Here is a 16343-nt window from a genome sequence, read left to right as displayed (position 1 = left end):
ACTTTCAGCACCTCACAGGGTGCTGGTGGCACTCATCAGTTCCTAGAGTTGAAGAAGCCCTCCTTGCTTTCAGGTTGGGTTAAGTAAAGAAGGGTGTTATGTCATAATCAGGGCTTGTGTAGGCTCACCTAATGGAAATTACCCAGGTCCCAGTTATGACAGTAATCCTGTATACAGAGGTGATGAAGGACCCCCTTTTTCAAGACTCAGATAAGATTGCTGCAACCCCTGTAGCTTCCTGAATGATGACTGTAGTTCATTAGTTCATTTTTAGGTATCCAAGCTTACAGAGGTTGTCCATGTCCTCTCTCCAGCGTCATCTCAGTACATTACAGATGATCATGCCACGCATCGTCAGCCAACATTCTAGATAGTAAATCATTATGGTAAACAGTAACGTAAGCAATCTACCAAAACTGCACAATCCCAGTAGCAGAAGTAACAAAATTAATAATGTAGCCTTTTTGATAGAATATTGCATAATTATGTAACACGTAAGTAAGTATTATGTAATTACGTAACTCATGCAAGTCTTAATGGGTTATTCATACAGGAAAAGTCTATCACTCTAGGAGGGACAATGGAAAAAGCCAAGAGCAACTGAGATATGTGGTTTCTATATTTCCTATATAAATGAATGGGAGTTATGGAAACTGCAGGGAGAGACCGTGCTACATTGTTTCCTTCTATGGGAGTTATGGAGACAACATAGCTTAGCTACTCTCAGCATCTTTGGTAGCCTCATCTCTGGCGGTCAGCGCCTTGGTAGAGTTATTCCAATATAATTTTTCTGGTTAGCCAATAAAGGTACTACTCCTAGAATACTTTTGTGTTTTTTAGGCATAAAAGTGTTTACACTGATTTTTCTGGTTAACAAGGTGCCACAATATAATCTTATCGTACATCAATGTTAGCCATAAAGAGCCAAGATGGGAATTACTCTTGGAATTACCTTCTCACCCTTTCTACTAAGATTAATTTACATTATAGTATCTAATTTACTATATAACTATATAACAGAAAATACAAGAATATACTAGGCATTAAGAGATTGGTCTTCTGACAAGATTTACCCTGAATGACCCAGTTCAAAGGAAAAATGAATGAGACCTTGTATGTGGATCGGCCTATTGCCATCAATGTTCAATATTTTAAAACTATTCTTTTTTATAAGAAAAAGTAAATAAAATAAATGATAATCACAATATCCGCAGTTTGCATATATATTATATACATACTATATATATTTTTAACTAAAATCTGCTTCAAACAATAGGTTATTACATAAAGATAAATTCCTTTAATATTTGCTGTATAGATATAGATCAATATATAGAATATAAAATGTATATATAAAATGTATACCATATTTATGCTTTGTTTATCCCGGTACCACATTTAATAAGTATATACATATCACAATAACAGCATTAATATAATTTAATTCCAAACTGGCTTCCAAACCTAATTCCATAACTCTCAATAGTGATTGCAATTGTGAAGTCTTACTATGGGCTATGTTCCATTGGGATTAGATAAGATTTATCATTATAGTTACACCTGTATAGTATTCTAGTTTACTCAGTTAACCTATAATGATGTTATTAAAGAGAACTTGTCAGATCTTTTGACTGTCCCCATCCGCTGCTATAGCAGTATGGGACCAGATTTCTTTAATTTGGTAAGGTGTTTGATATAACATACCAGCACTGCAGTCTATAGAGAACGTAGATTCATAGTCCTGCCAGTGGCGTAACTACAGTCCGATGGGTCCCAATGCAAAATTTTCTCCTGGCTCCCCCCCCCCCTCCATGTTGGTCAGATGTATGGACCCTTTTAGCATTCTAAATCCTATAAAGGACATACGTGTTGCCCCCTCAGCCATTATGTAATAATGTCCCGCATCCTGGTATATATGTCACCCATCCTGGGCCCCTTCCTGATATATATGTCCCCCATCATGGTATATATGTTTCTCATCCTGGGCCCCTTCATGGGATTTTTTGTCCCCCATCCTAGTATATATGTTCCCATCCTGGGCCCATTATGCTATACATGTCCCCCATCTTGGGACCCTCACTAGTATATATGTCCCCAATACTGATATATTTGCTCCTCATTCTGGGCCCATCCTCATATTTATGTTCCCCATCCTAGACTCATCCTGGTATACAGTATATTTTCCCCATCTTGGTATATATATTCCACATCCGGGGCCCATACTACTATATATGTCCCCCATCCTGGGCCCCTTCCTGGTATATAGGTTCCTGACCATGGTATATATGCTTCCCATCCTGATATACAGTACAGACCAAAAGTTTGGACACACCTTCTCATTTAAAGATTTTTCTGTATTTTCATGACTAGGAAAATTGTACATTCACACTGAAGGCATCAAAACTATGAATTAACACATGTGGAATTATATAGTTAACAAAAAAGTGAGAAATAACTGAAAATATGTCATTTATTCTAGGTTCTTCAAAGCAGCCACCTTTTGCTTTGATGACTGCTTTGCACACTCTTGGCATTCTCTTGATGAGCTTCAAGAGGTAGTCACCGGAAATGGTCTTCCAACAATCTTGAAGGAGTTCCCAGAGATGATTAGCACTTGTTGGCCCTTTTGCCTTCACTCTGCGGTCCAGCTCACCCCAAACCATCTCGATTGGGTTCATGTCTGGTGACTGTGGAGGCCAGGTCATCTGGCGTAGCACCCCATCACTCTCCTTCTTGGTCAAATAGCCCTTACACAACCTGGAGGTGTGTTTGGGGTCATTGTCCTATTGAAAAATAAATGATGGTCCAACTGAACGCAAACCGGATAGAATAGCATGCCACTGCAAGATGCTGTGGTAGCCATGCTGGTTCAGCATGCCTTCAATTTTGAATAAATCCCCAACAGTGTCACCAGAAAAGCACCATCACACCTCCTCCTTCATGCTTCACGGTGGGAACCAGGCATGTAGAGTCCATCCGTTCACCTTTTCTGCGTCGCACAAAGACACGGTGGTTGGAACCAAAGATCTCAAATTTGCACTCATCAGACCAAAGCACAGATTTACACTGGTCTAATGTCCATTCCTTGTGTTCTTTAGCCCAAACTTGTCTGTTCTGCTTGTTGCCTGTCCTTAGCAGTGGTTTCCTAGCAGCTATTTTACCATGAAGGCCTGCTCCACAAAGTCTCCTCTTAACAGTTGTTGAAGAAATGTGTCTGCTGCTAGAACTCTGTGTGGCATTGACCTGGTCTCTAATCTGAGCTGCTGTTAACCTGTGATTTCTGAGGCTGGTGACTCAGATAAACTTATCCTCAGAAGCAGAGGGGACTCTTGGTCTTCCTTTCCTGGGGCTGTCCTCATGTGAGTCAGTTTCTTTGTAGCGCTTGATGGTTTTTGCAACTGCACTTGGGGACACTTTCAAAGTTTGCCCAATTTTTCGCACTGACTGACCTTCATTTCTTAAAGTAATGATGGCCACTCGTTTTTCTTTACTTAGAATTTGTATTATGGAAAGAAAAAAGCAGCTAACAGTCTATTCAGTAGGACTATTAGCTGTGTATCCACCTGACTTCTGCACAACACAACTGATGGTCCCAACCCCATTTATAAGGCAAGAAATCCCTCTTATTAAACCTGACAGGGCACACCTGTGAAGTGAAAACCATTTCCGGGGACTACCTCTTGAAGCTCATCAAGAGAATGCCAAGAGTGTGCAAAGCAGTCATCAAAGCAAAAGGTGGCTACTTTGAAGAACCTAGAATATAGGACATATTTTCAGTTGTTTCACACTTTTTTGTTAAGTATATAATTCCATATGTGTTAATTCATAGTTTTGATGCCTTCAGTGTGAATGTACAATTTTCAAAGTCATGAAAATACAGAAAAATCTTTAAATGAGAAGGTGTGTCCAAACTTTTGGTCTGTACTGTATATGTCCCCCATCCTGGGCACATTCCTGGTAATATGTCCCCATTCTGGTATGTATGTCCCCCATCCTGGGCCTGTCACGCTAGGTACGGGGAGAACCCAGCATATAACGATGGAAAAAGGGGAGGGAGCCCTACAAATAGGGAAAGGGAGAGTAGAGACCCCTAAACAGATCTAATGACAAACCATGACTCCCCTATAGACCCTACATAGGTTCTGCAGCTATCAACGAGCAGAAAACCTGGCCCTAGCTGACCCTAAGGCTAGTCCCTAGGTAGGGAGCGGGAGGCATGAGCACTAAGTCAGCCCCACTACAAACTAAAGTACACACAGGGGAAACAAAGAGGGGAATACACTTAGATTCAAGATGACACCCGAGAAAGCACGACAACAATCCACGAAGGAACTCCAAAGTAATTCTAGTCGACTACTAGAATCCAAGGCCTGAATAGATAACACACGCTATCACCAGCAACTCTCTGAGGATCTGAGTGTAGTTAAGGACACAGCAAGGAAGTGCTGATTAACAGCAGAAAGGTGAGGATACCTCAAGGTCCTAGAGGGAAAGGCATTATCCCCAAGCAAGGTGAGGATCACCGCTGGGTCCTAAAGAGAGAGGAATCAGGAAGATGTTTGTAAGGCCAAAGGCAGCGACCTTCTACAGCCGGACACTGTATGACTTTCTGTCAACCCTGACACACCCGTGACAGTACCCCCCCTTCTACGAGTGGTCTCCGGAAACACAGGACCAGGTTTATCTGGATGAGAGGCATGGAATGAACGAACCAACCAATCGGGGCATTCACCTCTGATGCTGAAATCTACATCCTTTCCACTAGACCATAACCTCTCCAGTGCACCAAGTACTGAAAGGAACAACACTGAAGATAAGAATCCACAATCTTCGATATTTGGAACTCTAAATTGCCATCAACCATGATTGGGGGTGGCAGCAAGGGGGGGAGGGACTCAAGCGGTTCCACATACTTCTTAAGCAGAGACCTGTGAAACGCATTGTGGATCATAAAAGCCTGTTGTAACTCCAGAAGAAACACTGATGGGTTAATGACGGCGGTTATTTTATAGGTCCCAACTTCCAGGAAGGAACCTTAAACTTGAAATTCCTGGTAGACAACCACACAAAGTCATTCATACTTAAGTCTGAACCTGGCAAGCTCTTCCTGTCAGCTATATGTTTGTATGTGTCTCCCATGAGTCTCAAATTATTCTGAACCCCCTGCCACACAGAAGAGAGTGACGAAGCAAAATGCTCCTCCTCATGAACTCCCGAAGCCCCTTCACCACTAAAGGTACCAAACTGTGGATGAAAATCGTATGTACCAAAGAACAGTGACCTGCCAGTAGACTCTTGGTGACGATTGCTGATAGCCAAATCGGCCAACGGTAAGTAAGATGCCCAATCCTCCTGGTTCTTGGAGACAAAACACCTGAGGTAAGTCTCCAAACTTTGATTTATGCGCTCAGTCTGTCCATTCGACTGAGGATGGAAGGTAGAAGAAAAAGAAAACTGCACCCCCAGTCGAATACAAAAAGCTTTCCATAATTTTCAAAACGAACTGGGTCCCCCGATCTGACACCACATCGGAAAGAACCCTGTGAAGCTTCACAATCTCATTAATGAATACCTGAGCCAGAGTCTTGGCATTCGGAAGTGACGGTAACACGATGAAACCATCTTACTGAACCTATCCACAACCACCAAAACCACAGTGTGGCCTACAGATCCCGGTAGGCAGTAATAAAATCCATGGACAAGTGTGTCCATGGCCTACTAGTAATAGGCAGCAGTAGAAGAGAATCAGACGGATGGGTATGTGATACTTTAGAAAGTGCGCAAATACTGCAAGCAGACACATGGTCAACCACATCCTGACGCAACCCCGGCCACCAAAAATGATGGGAAAGGAGGTACACAGTTGCATTACCACCTGGATGACCAGCAAGCACTAATTACTTTACGGCGCAGATTAGATGGCACAAACAACCTCCCCAAAGGATAGGAGACAGGGGCGTTCCACTGAGCCTCCAACACCTCCCCTTCCAGGTCAGGATACAAAGCCGAAATGATCATCCACTTCTGCAAATAGGGACAGGGTTCTCCTGGTCACTACCACCAGGGAATCTCCGGGACAACGCATCAGCCTTGATGTTTTTAACCCCTGCACAGAAAATTACAACGAAATTGAACCTAGTAAAAAACAAAGACCATCTAGCCTGTCTATGGTTGAGACGCTTAGCAGACTGGAGATATGACAGGTTCTTATGGTCCGTGATAACAGGAACAGGATGGACTGCCCCCTCCAACCAATGTCGCCATTCCTCGAAAGTCAATTAAATCGCCAAAAGCTCCCTATTACCCACATCATAATTTCTCTCAGCCGAAGACAGCTTCTTGGAAAAGAAAGCGCATGGACGCCATTTACCAGGGGACGGACCCTGAGACAACACAGCCCAAACCCCTACCTTAGATGCATCAATCGCAACAACGAAAGGTTGAGAAACATCGGATTGACTGAGTATAGGTGTCGTGGCAAAATATTCTCTGTAAAGAGGAAAAAGTCTGATGAGCAGCATTCAACCAATTAGAAAAAACAGACCCCTTTTTTGTCATGTCAGTGAGGGGTTTCACTATTACCGAATCATTTTGAATACATTTCCTGTAAAAATTAGTAAACCCCAGAAAGAGCTGCAATGCCTTCAAGTTCTCAGGACAATCTCAATCAAGTATAGCACAGATCTTTTCTGGATCCATCTGAAAACCCAACGGTGACAACAGGTACCTCAAAAATTGCACATCATGGACAGCGAAAACACATTTCTCCAGTTTGGCATAAAGTTTGTTATATCTTAAAATCCATAGTACCTGTTTAACATGACCCTGATTTGTCTCTAAATCAGGTGAGTAAATCAAAATATCATCCAAATAGACTACCACAAACCTGCCCACTAAATGGTGGAAAATATCATTTTCAACAAAATGCTGGAAAACCGCAGGTGCATTGGTGAGACCAAAAGGCATAACCAGACTCTCGAAATGCCTCTCAGGGGTATTGAAAGTCGTTTTCCATTCATCACCCTCTCTGATTCTAACCAGATTGCAGGCTCCCCTTAAATCCAACTTGGAGAACACTTTACCTCCCACAATTTGGTTGAATAAATCCGGAATCAGAGGAAGAGGATACGGATCTCGGACGGTAATTTGATTAAATTCCCAGAAATCTAAACAGGGACGGAGACCCCCATCTTTCTTCTTAATGAAGAAGAACCCTGCCATCACAGGCGAAGAGGAGGGTCTGATATGTCCCTTCTCCAGATTCTCAGCAATGAAATCCTTCATGGCTTGTCTCTCAGGACCAGAAAGATTATACAGTCTGGACAGTCATACGCATGATGAGGAGGCAAATCCTGACACCCCTTCTCAGAAAATAGGTCCTCAAAACCAGACAGAAATGCAGGTAAGGTCTCCGTAGAGACCGCAAAAAAGTAAGTGTTTAAGCAGTTTTCATGACAGTAATCTCCCCATTCCACACTTTCCCTGGATTGCCAATCCACTACCGGATTAAGTTTCACTAACCAGGGTAGACCCAGTACAACAGGAGTGGGAAGGCCCTCCAGGACATAACAAGGAATTACTTCATAATGAAGGGGCCCCACCCTCATACTTATATCATGTACAATCTATGTCAGACATCTCTGAGCAAGCGGTGCCGAGTTGATGGCATAAATGGGGATGGGCTAGGTTAACGTACGGCGAGTAAGCCCATGAGTTCTCACAAACCCAGCATCAACCATGCTGACTCAAGCCCCACTGTTCAAAAACGCAAATTTTCTCAGTCCTGCTCTCTAGCACCACATCTGTGGTCAGGACAAACTGAAAGCTGCATGTAGAAGACAAACACCCCCCCTGATTATTCAACTCCACACTAACAAGGGTCAATCGAGTTGCAGATGCTCCTTTTTGCTAAGGAACCGGAGGGACAGACCCCAATAAAATGTCCCTTTTTACCACAAAAAAACACACCCCCTTTCTCTTGCAGATTTCAGGGGACATATGCGATGCAGTGGCTTCCCCTAATGGCATGGGTTCCTCCAAATCCATGAGTACAGGTTCACCCCAGACCGGCCCCCCCCCGGGCAATGGGGTGTTGCTCCGAAAAAGGGGCTCCGGAGAAGGTGGTCTCACTCTCCTATCCTGAAGGCGTCTATCTATGCGTATAGCCAACGACATGGCAGTTCTCAAAGGACCGTAAAATGCCACGGCATCCTTCAACCTTTCTGAAAGACCCTGACAAACTTGGCTTCTAAGAGACAGGTCATTCCACTTGGTATCGGTTGCCCATATATGAAATTCAGAACTATAAGTCTCCGCTGACTGATCCCCATGCTGAAGGCAACACAGCCTGGATTCAGCCAAGGAGATTTGGTCAGGATCATCATAGATGATGGCCAGAGCCCTGAAAAATCCTTCAACCGATGGGAGGCAACCAGAGCCCTGTAGCAAACAGAAAGCCCAGGATTGAGTATCTCCTTGTAACAGTGAGATCACAATCCCCACTCACTGTTCCTCATCTCCAGAAGAGTAGGGTCAAAGCTTAAAGTATAATTTACAGGCTTCTTAAAACACAAAAAACTTGTCTCTACCTCTGAAAACCTGTCTGGGAGGGCAATTTTGGGCTCAAGCTGAACCAGCCTACCCGCAGTGTCCCCAACGTCAGCTACCTCCAGTGACAAACTCTGAAGCTGCTCCGCCAGCACCGAAACAGGATCCATAACAACACAAAAAAAGAAACACCAAAAAAAAAAAAAAAAACGAAAGTCAGTTTTTTTTTTCTTTTTAAACTGGCTGGTGATAATGTTGCGATAGGTATAGGGAGAACCCAGCATATAACGACGGGAAAAGGGGAGGGAGCCCTACAACTAGGGAAAAGGAGACGGGAAAAGAGGAGGGAACCCTACAACTAGGGAAAGGGAGAGTGGCGACCCCTAAACAGATCTAACGACAACCCTGACTCCCCTATAAACTCTAACTAGTTTCTGCACCTATCGCAGGAAACCTGGCCCTAGCTGACCCTAGGTAGGGAGCGGGAGGCATGAGCACTAAGTTAGCCCCACTACAAACTAAAGTACACACAGGGGAAACAAACAAGGGAATACACTTAGCTCCAAGATGACACCGGAGAAAGCACGGCAACAATCCACGAAGGAACTCCAAGGTAATTCTAGTCGACTACCAGAATCCAAGGCCTGAATAAGTAACACACGCTATCATCAGTAACTCTCTGAGGATTTGAGTGTATTTAAGGACACAGCAAGTAAGTGCTGATTAACAGCCCCTTCCTGGTTTATAGTTTCCCCATCCTGGTATATATGTGGCACATCCTGGTCTATATATTCCCCATCCTCCTATATATGTCTCTCATTCTGGTATACAGTATATGTCCGCCATCCTGGGCCCCTTCCTGGTATATATGTCCCCTATCCTGGTATATATGACCCCATCCTGGGCCCCTTCTTGGTATATACGTCTCCCATCCTGGTGTATCTGTTCCCTATCCTAGACCCATCCTGGTATATATGTCCCTGCACACTGTTATTTAACGCATAAAAAAATAAACTATTCTACTCACCTTTTCTTGCTTTAACGCCACGCAGTGTCCTCTTCTGTAGTCTGCAGCTCACATCAACATGCAAGCGACGGGCAGCAAAGGACATCACTGCCATGCGCCCCCAGTCACAGGTACGCTGATATCATCTGCTGGCCTTTGATTGGCCGGCAGCTTGTATTGCAATGCAGGGACCTGATGGGTCTCTGCGTCGCAATGCATTTCAGCTGCATCTAGCTGAAAAAGGCATCAGCGGGCCTCCCTTCAGCACTGTCCGGTCGCGGTCGCACCCTCTGTGACCGCGATTGTGGCGCCTCAGACTCCATCATTGCATCTGCAAATGAGGCAGGACTAGTCCAGTGAGGCAGGACTAGTCCAGAGAGGAGTTTCTACTCCCAGACTATTCCAGGTTTGGATCTTCTAATCACGCCTCTCTGGGCGCGATGGACAGCCTGCATGCATGATATGTTTAGGTAAGATCATTATGAAGGCTGTCAATCACATCAAGGCAGGTGTGATTAGAAGATCCAAGGCTGGACTAGTCTGGGAAAAGGAACTCCCTGCTGTATAGGTCCTGCCTCATTTGCATATAAAACACAGCAGAATAAATCTACTGCACATTGTTCAAAGACTGCTGTGCTAGTACATTACATTAAGCACCTTAAAAGATTAAAGAAATCAGCATTTGGGGACAGTCATGGGATTTGACAAGTTCCCTTTAATTAACAATCAATCCTAGGGTAGTACACTTTTTGATTAGCCCCTGTTTCATGATTTGAGAGCATATGTATAATATGTACTAACAAATGTTTTTTTGATCCTCTGATTGGGCAGACAAGGTTTGGCACACTGGATGCTAATTAGCGTATCCTTGTTCTCTTAGGCCAGTCAAATGCACCACAAGGACATACAGGCTATGTACACCTTTGCACAAAAATATTGTTAATTGTTGATTTGCATCCTAACTGCAATGTAAGGGTCTTCATTACATTTTTTCTCTAATATGGTGCTGCTGCAGAGTGTTTGTAAGTTCTTTATAGCTCAGTGATCTCCAAAAATGTCACAAACCCATTTTTCTGACTGCTCTCACGCTTCTTTTTTGCAGTGTTAAAGATCGCATCAGGAATAGGGACATCAGGAATAGGGGCATCAGGAATAGGGGCATCAGGAATAGGGGCATCAGGAATAGGGGCATCAGGAATAGGGACTGGTCATACACAGATCTCCACAGTGAGGAAAGAATGAAAACCATCTATAGTCTAAGGGGGGCTTAGAAAACAGAATATAGATAAGGAGGAAAGCACATGAAGAAAAAATAAATGCAGGATAAAAGCTGTGCTGATGTGCATGAGCTAATGAAGACATAAGCACCCTGGATACAAACGATTCAGTAGGAATAAGGCACTCCTGGATAAAGTCAGTGCTCGAATAGTATCCCAATCCATGTGCATAAATTAGAAAGATTCCGGCACTCGAATGGGAATTGTGGTGAAATCAGATGAGAAGTTTATTATGTGGTCTAAAAAGTGTGTACAATACGTGACATTTCGGTCTTATGTCGACCTTTTGCAAGCATACACTGTAGAAGTAACATAAACAACAAAAAATAAAACTTAGAACAAATTACATCAAATAAAATAGCAAATAAGAATTACAAAATTAAATGTACTATTTTATTTGATGTAAGTTTTATTTTTTGCCGTTTATGTTACATCTACAGTGTATGCTTGAAAAAGGTCGATGTAAGACCGAAATGTCACGTATTGTACACACTTTTTAGACCACATAATAAACTTCTCATCTGATTTCACCACAATTCCCATTCGAGTGCCGGAATCTTTCTAATTTATGCACCCTGGATATACACAGACCTCATGTCCAGCCTATATTACTGGGAGGGAAACTCCCACAAGAGAAAAATCTGAAACTGGAATCAGTCTGCAAGTGGCATATCAGAGGATCTGAAGATGGGGACAACTTCAGCTACCGAAAAAGTAAATGCATCCAGGACTCTTAAAATCCTGCTCTAGACAAGGAGAGCTTCCCTGTTTTGGAGATTTGTACAACTTGATATTGATTTGCGATTTGTACAAAGGATTAACCTCCTAAATTGTCAAGAAAACCATGTTTTATGGATAGGTCAAGTTCTCCCACTGCGATCATCATTTGCCATTTTTAGTCTTGAAGTCTTTTGGACATCTTTGAAGGTTTTAATGTATTGTATGTATTATTTAAGCATTTGGCTTTTTTTTTAAGAATATTTAAACCTTTATCTGCACTTTGCATGTATTAGAATACATTGCAATCCCCATTTAGTATTATACCGACAGCCCTTTTGGGTTCAGCCTCCATCCCTTCACTATGCTGTTCTGAATACTCCGCTAAGCTCCAATGTGACTTGATTGTATTTGATTATAGTTGAACTTAGATGAGTTTTCAGGAGAAGAGCTAGACGGGCTTGAGCCTTACAGGGTGCCGGATGGATTGAGAGTACACAGAATTGAGCAGCTTGCAGTGTACTGTAATGCATACCGTAGTGCACTCAGAGTCCATTGAATTAGTTTGTATGGTTTCCTGGCTGCTCTTCCCTTTGTTCAAGAAGAATGCTTTTTTACTTTTTCGTCCACATAGCCATGTGAGGGCTTGTTTTATGTGGGAGGAGTTGTAGTTTTGAATGAAACCATTAATTTTACCATATATAATGTACTGAGAATTTGAAAATAAAAAACCCACAATTTTGCCATTGTTTTTTGCGTTTTATTTTTACGGTGTTCAATGTTCAGTAAAACGATCTGGCATCATAATTTTTCAGGTCAGTACAATTAGGGTGATACCAAAGATGCATAGTTCTTTTGCTATTTCAGTGGCTTCAAAGTGTTTAAACTTTGTAAAAAAAGATATCCTGGTTTGTGTCAATTTTCCATCATCCGGAACTTTTTTATTTTTCTGCGAATGGAGCTATATGAGGGCTTTGTTTTGATCGTTTCTTATTGCATTTTTTCTCAGTGGTGTGGTGACGAACAGCTATTTTAGCGGTTTGATCTTTTTGTATTCTTTACAACACTTCTCGTACAGGTTAAAAATTTTATTATTTTGATACATCAGACTTTTCTGGAGGCGACGATACCAAATATGATGTTTTTAATGTTTTAATTTCTTTTTTTTTAACTTGAATTTCTAAGTGTTTTTTTAAAGTATATTTAAGTATTGTATTTATAGTTATAAACATGTTCTTCTATAGAGGCCAGCCAAAGAATGGCACAAGAGCACCGTCTTGGCAGATATGGAGGATTTCAGCAGGCCCCCGCTGCCATACCATCCCACCGGCTCCCCGCGAATCGCGGGGGGGAACCAATGGGCGCCAGTAACAATGCTGGGCAGGACAGGGCTAGAATTGGATCTTACCAGCCCTTTAAATTTGTAGGCCTAACCCCATGAGAGCCATGCCAGCTAGTCTATCTTCCCATTTAATAAGGTCACCTTTTGATAGCAGATGGGCTCATACAATTTGATTAAACAGTGAATGAAGTTCCTCAATTTTATAAGTATAGACCATAAGGTAGTAACGCTGTTCAAAATTCGTGAACTCAATGTTCACATATACTTTAGCGCGTTCAAAGTGCGGTTGTATTTGTTTGTTTGCATGCTAGTAGAATACATGCAAGACACAGAAGAAAATGGATGAAAATTGCTATGAAACCCATTGCAGAACGTGATTAAACACATGCAAAGGTGTCCAAAGGCTTCGATTTAATATCAAGTCCAAAATATAATTTTTGAGCATTAAAAGGAATATAGGGGAAGAAATATTATTTTTTCTAAGCATTTTTATGATATGGCCAATGGAAAACAAAGCCTGCGAGCAATGCCATTTTATTGGCTGTATATATGGCACTTTCAAGTAAAGATTATGTAAACCTATTAAACTAGTCTGACCTTTTGTCCTTTAAAGATATATCATTCTGCTGTGCATATGGAGAATTTTGGGATTGGTCTGAAAGCCATAGCTGTAAGCATTAGTGTGGTGCCATGAGAAAATCTCCAGTTTGTGTCTTAATTGCAAATTCTAGACTGGCAGCCATGCATCATGCACTGTTAACACTTCCGTGCAGCAGCGGTGTCATGAGAACTACAGACTTGTTAGTCCAACAAGCAGAACGAATAAAACAGATAGGACGCATCTATGCATCTTAAACAATAATGTCATGGTGTTCACGCTCTAGAAACAATGTTGCATTTATTAGCTCAGAGCATTGTGAAGTAAAATGTTTAATAACCCCGTGGTTTACCAGTTTGATCAGGAATAAAAGCTTTGGAAATGATTTCAAGTGCGCGGTTGGTTGCAGAAAAGGGTAATTAAATGATGTTCTTTATTCATTAAAATAGTCTCCACAATACACTGAATCACCAAAATGAACATCCTACTGGAATCTGGATTAGTGAAAACGAAGCAGAAAGCAAAGAGAAGATGGGACCATGCCTTTTACCAACGCACCTGGAGGCACAACTCCAATACCATCATCAACATCAAAATCTGAGAAGTCACTATCAATGATTCGCTGAGATCCTGTACAACAGCAAACCATAGGTGGTCATTTCATGGAGCACAGAGGGATATGCACACAGTGATAAGCAGACATGACGCTGACGCACAGGATACTTACTTTGTAATTTTTTGCTAGAACTTTCTCCATGTACATGTCTCCTTGGCATGAAAGGTGATGGCTGAGGCAGAGGTAGTGAAGACTCATCATGTGTTTGCAGTTTATACCAGTGAGGTTCATCATCTAATAGTGCAGTCTCTAGCTCTATGAGAATCTGAGAAGAAAGTCACACCGTGAGAAGAGAAGTCAAAAAGTCTGCCGGGGATCATGAATGATGAACACTATGGAGACCTCAATCTGAGCAGTCTATGTAACATCTGGCAATAGACTCACATCCCCTCTGACATAAATATGCAGACTTAATCCAATGTAGGATCTATCAGAGCCTGTTTGTTTTCAGTCGCTAATTTATAATGCAAGGTGATTTAAAACAACAAAGAACAATATAATGATACAACAGTCATAGCAATACTTAAAAGATTTGTCCACCTGTGGGGATAAGTTTTAAATTAAAAATTAAATGCATCTATTAGGGAATAAAAATCATTTTGAAATTGGGTTTCATTATAAATTTTGCAATGTTTGTCTTTCACAGGCTCTTTATTTCCCTGCACAATCTACTTTGATGTGGTCTATGATCAAGCTCGGTGTCATGCGTCTGGGTTTGAACCCTTGAGCCTGTGCTTTATGGTCGGCTTCTCTGGGTGTTTATTGTCTGGTATTTTTGCTTTCGTCGTTTTAGGTTAACAGGTGTTTTCGTTTATTCATTTGTCAGCCCAATCACCTTTCGGGTGTGGCTATATATACACTTTTCCCCCTCCTGGTATTTCATGCTGGTGATATTCTCATTTGGATGCCCATACTGCTGTTGTTTATGCCAGTGAAATACCAGCTAGGGTTTTATCTCTGTGCTGATTATGCTTTTCACCCTGCACCTATTTTCTGTTTGTTGTTTAGGAAGTATGCACCTTATCTTCTCATTTTGTATTTCATGGCCTGCTTTAACTCACTCTGGGATCTCTTTCTATCTCAGAATCTCTAGTTTGTACTGGAACCGGCTGGGTCAGTTGCGGTTTCTAGTGTTTTACCTATTTTCCCGTGTGCATTGTTACACAATCATAACACTTGGACTGGCCCACAATAGAACTGGTGAATCCCCTGATGGGCCCCTGTGCGGGAGTAAGCCATTTTCCACCAACATGAACAGTAGTTGGCCCAATACATTTGATTCCGTATGTACAGACAAGAGCAGCATCTCATCATTCATTCAACCAACTGCTAAGTTTATTACATAGCAGCATAGGTACATTTGTGGAAGAGGGTAATGTAATATTTGCATGTAGATGAACAGTGGTCGGCAGAATCAATGTTACTGACTGGCCCTTGCCATCACAGTCCATGGTCTGTAGTCACAAATCAGCTGATGTGAGATCAGAAAAAGGCAAATAAAAGTTACAAACTTCCAGCTAGACAGTCTGACTTGTGGATTTTGCGTTAACTCATTCTGCAGTAGACAATCTATAGAAGGCAAACATTGCAAATTTTTTTAATGAAACCTGCAATGCAAAAATTATTTTACCAAAAAATAATATTAATTATAAATTTAATATATCCAGTAATGTCAAATTTGCAGACTTTGCTGTCACCTAATATCACGTAGAAGATTATAATGTTTTTTTTAGTCCTTGTTCTTTTCGTGTTACCAAAATTTTGCTTTAAAATGGAAATTACATTTCTATCAAAGCCCAAATGGGGACTTTTTCCCTGAGTATTATATATAAGTCACTGAAACCTTCCATACAGTGGTCGGACTCTTCACCGGGCCCGGGGAGATGGGTACCTCAACTAGCGGATTGTCGGGTAAAAGACCTTTTGAAAACCACATTACGGATTAACTCTATGCTACCGAATGACAGTTATACAACTATGTCTCTCATGATATTTCATAGAGCATATATTTCCCCGGAGGTTAAGTCTAAAATGTCCTCCTCAGGTGTCTTTTCCTGTCCTAAATGCTTACACTCCCCAGCTGACATTTTTCACTGCCTGTGGGATTGTCCAAAAATAAGGGAGGTGTGGGATACACTTTTACATCATCTCACTAATACTTTTGGTATATCTATTTCTCTATCCCCGGAGTGGGCCATATTTAATATTCTCACACAGGAGCAGTTGGTGAGGCTCTCTGC

General features: G+C 41.8%; 1 protein-coding gene across 29 annotated transcripts in view; it reads right to left on the bottom strand.

Moving 5' to 3' along the window:
- Window positions 1-16343, bottom strand: part of RIMS1 (regulating synaptic membrane exocytosis 1) — a 469599-nt gene that overhangs the window by 216930 nt on the left and 236326 nt on the right. For 27 of the 29 annotated variants that reach the window (XM_073675541.1, XM_073675542.1, XM_073675546.1 and 24 more), the window contains 2 exons: window positions 14215-14368; window positions 14046-14117 (listed from right to left, as the gene is read on the bottom strand). In XM_073675541.1, the coding sequence (XP_073531642.1) occupies window positions 14046-14117; window positions 14215-14368 (226 nt within the window). The remainder of the gene's footprint in view (window positions 1-14045; window positions 14118-14214; window positions 14369-16343) is intronic. The other 2 variants (XM_073675527.1, XM_073675530.1) reach the window with 1 other exon arrangement.

The sequence above is a fragment of the Phyllobates terribilis genome, unplaced genomic scaffold, assembly GCF_046119375.1.
Source record: "Phyllobates terribilis strain yellow unplaced genomic scaffold, ASM4611937v1 Scaffold_3__8_contigs__length_932513732, whole genome shotgun sequence".
Taxonomy (NCBI): domain Eukaryota; kingdom Metazoa; phylum Chordata; class Amphibia; order Anura; family Dendrobatidae; genus Phyllobates; species Phyllobates terribilis.
The sequence above is the reverse complement of the archived record's forward strand: the minus strand, read 5'-3'. Positions and strand labels throughout refer to the sequence as shown.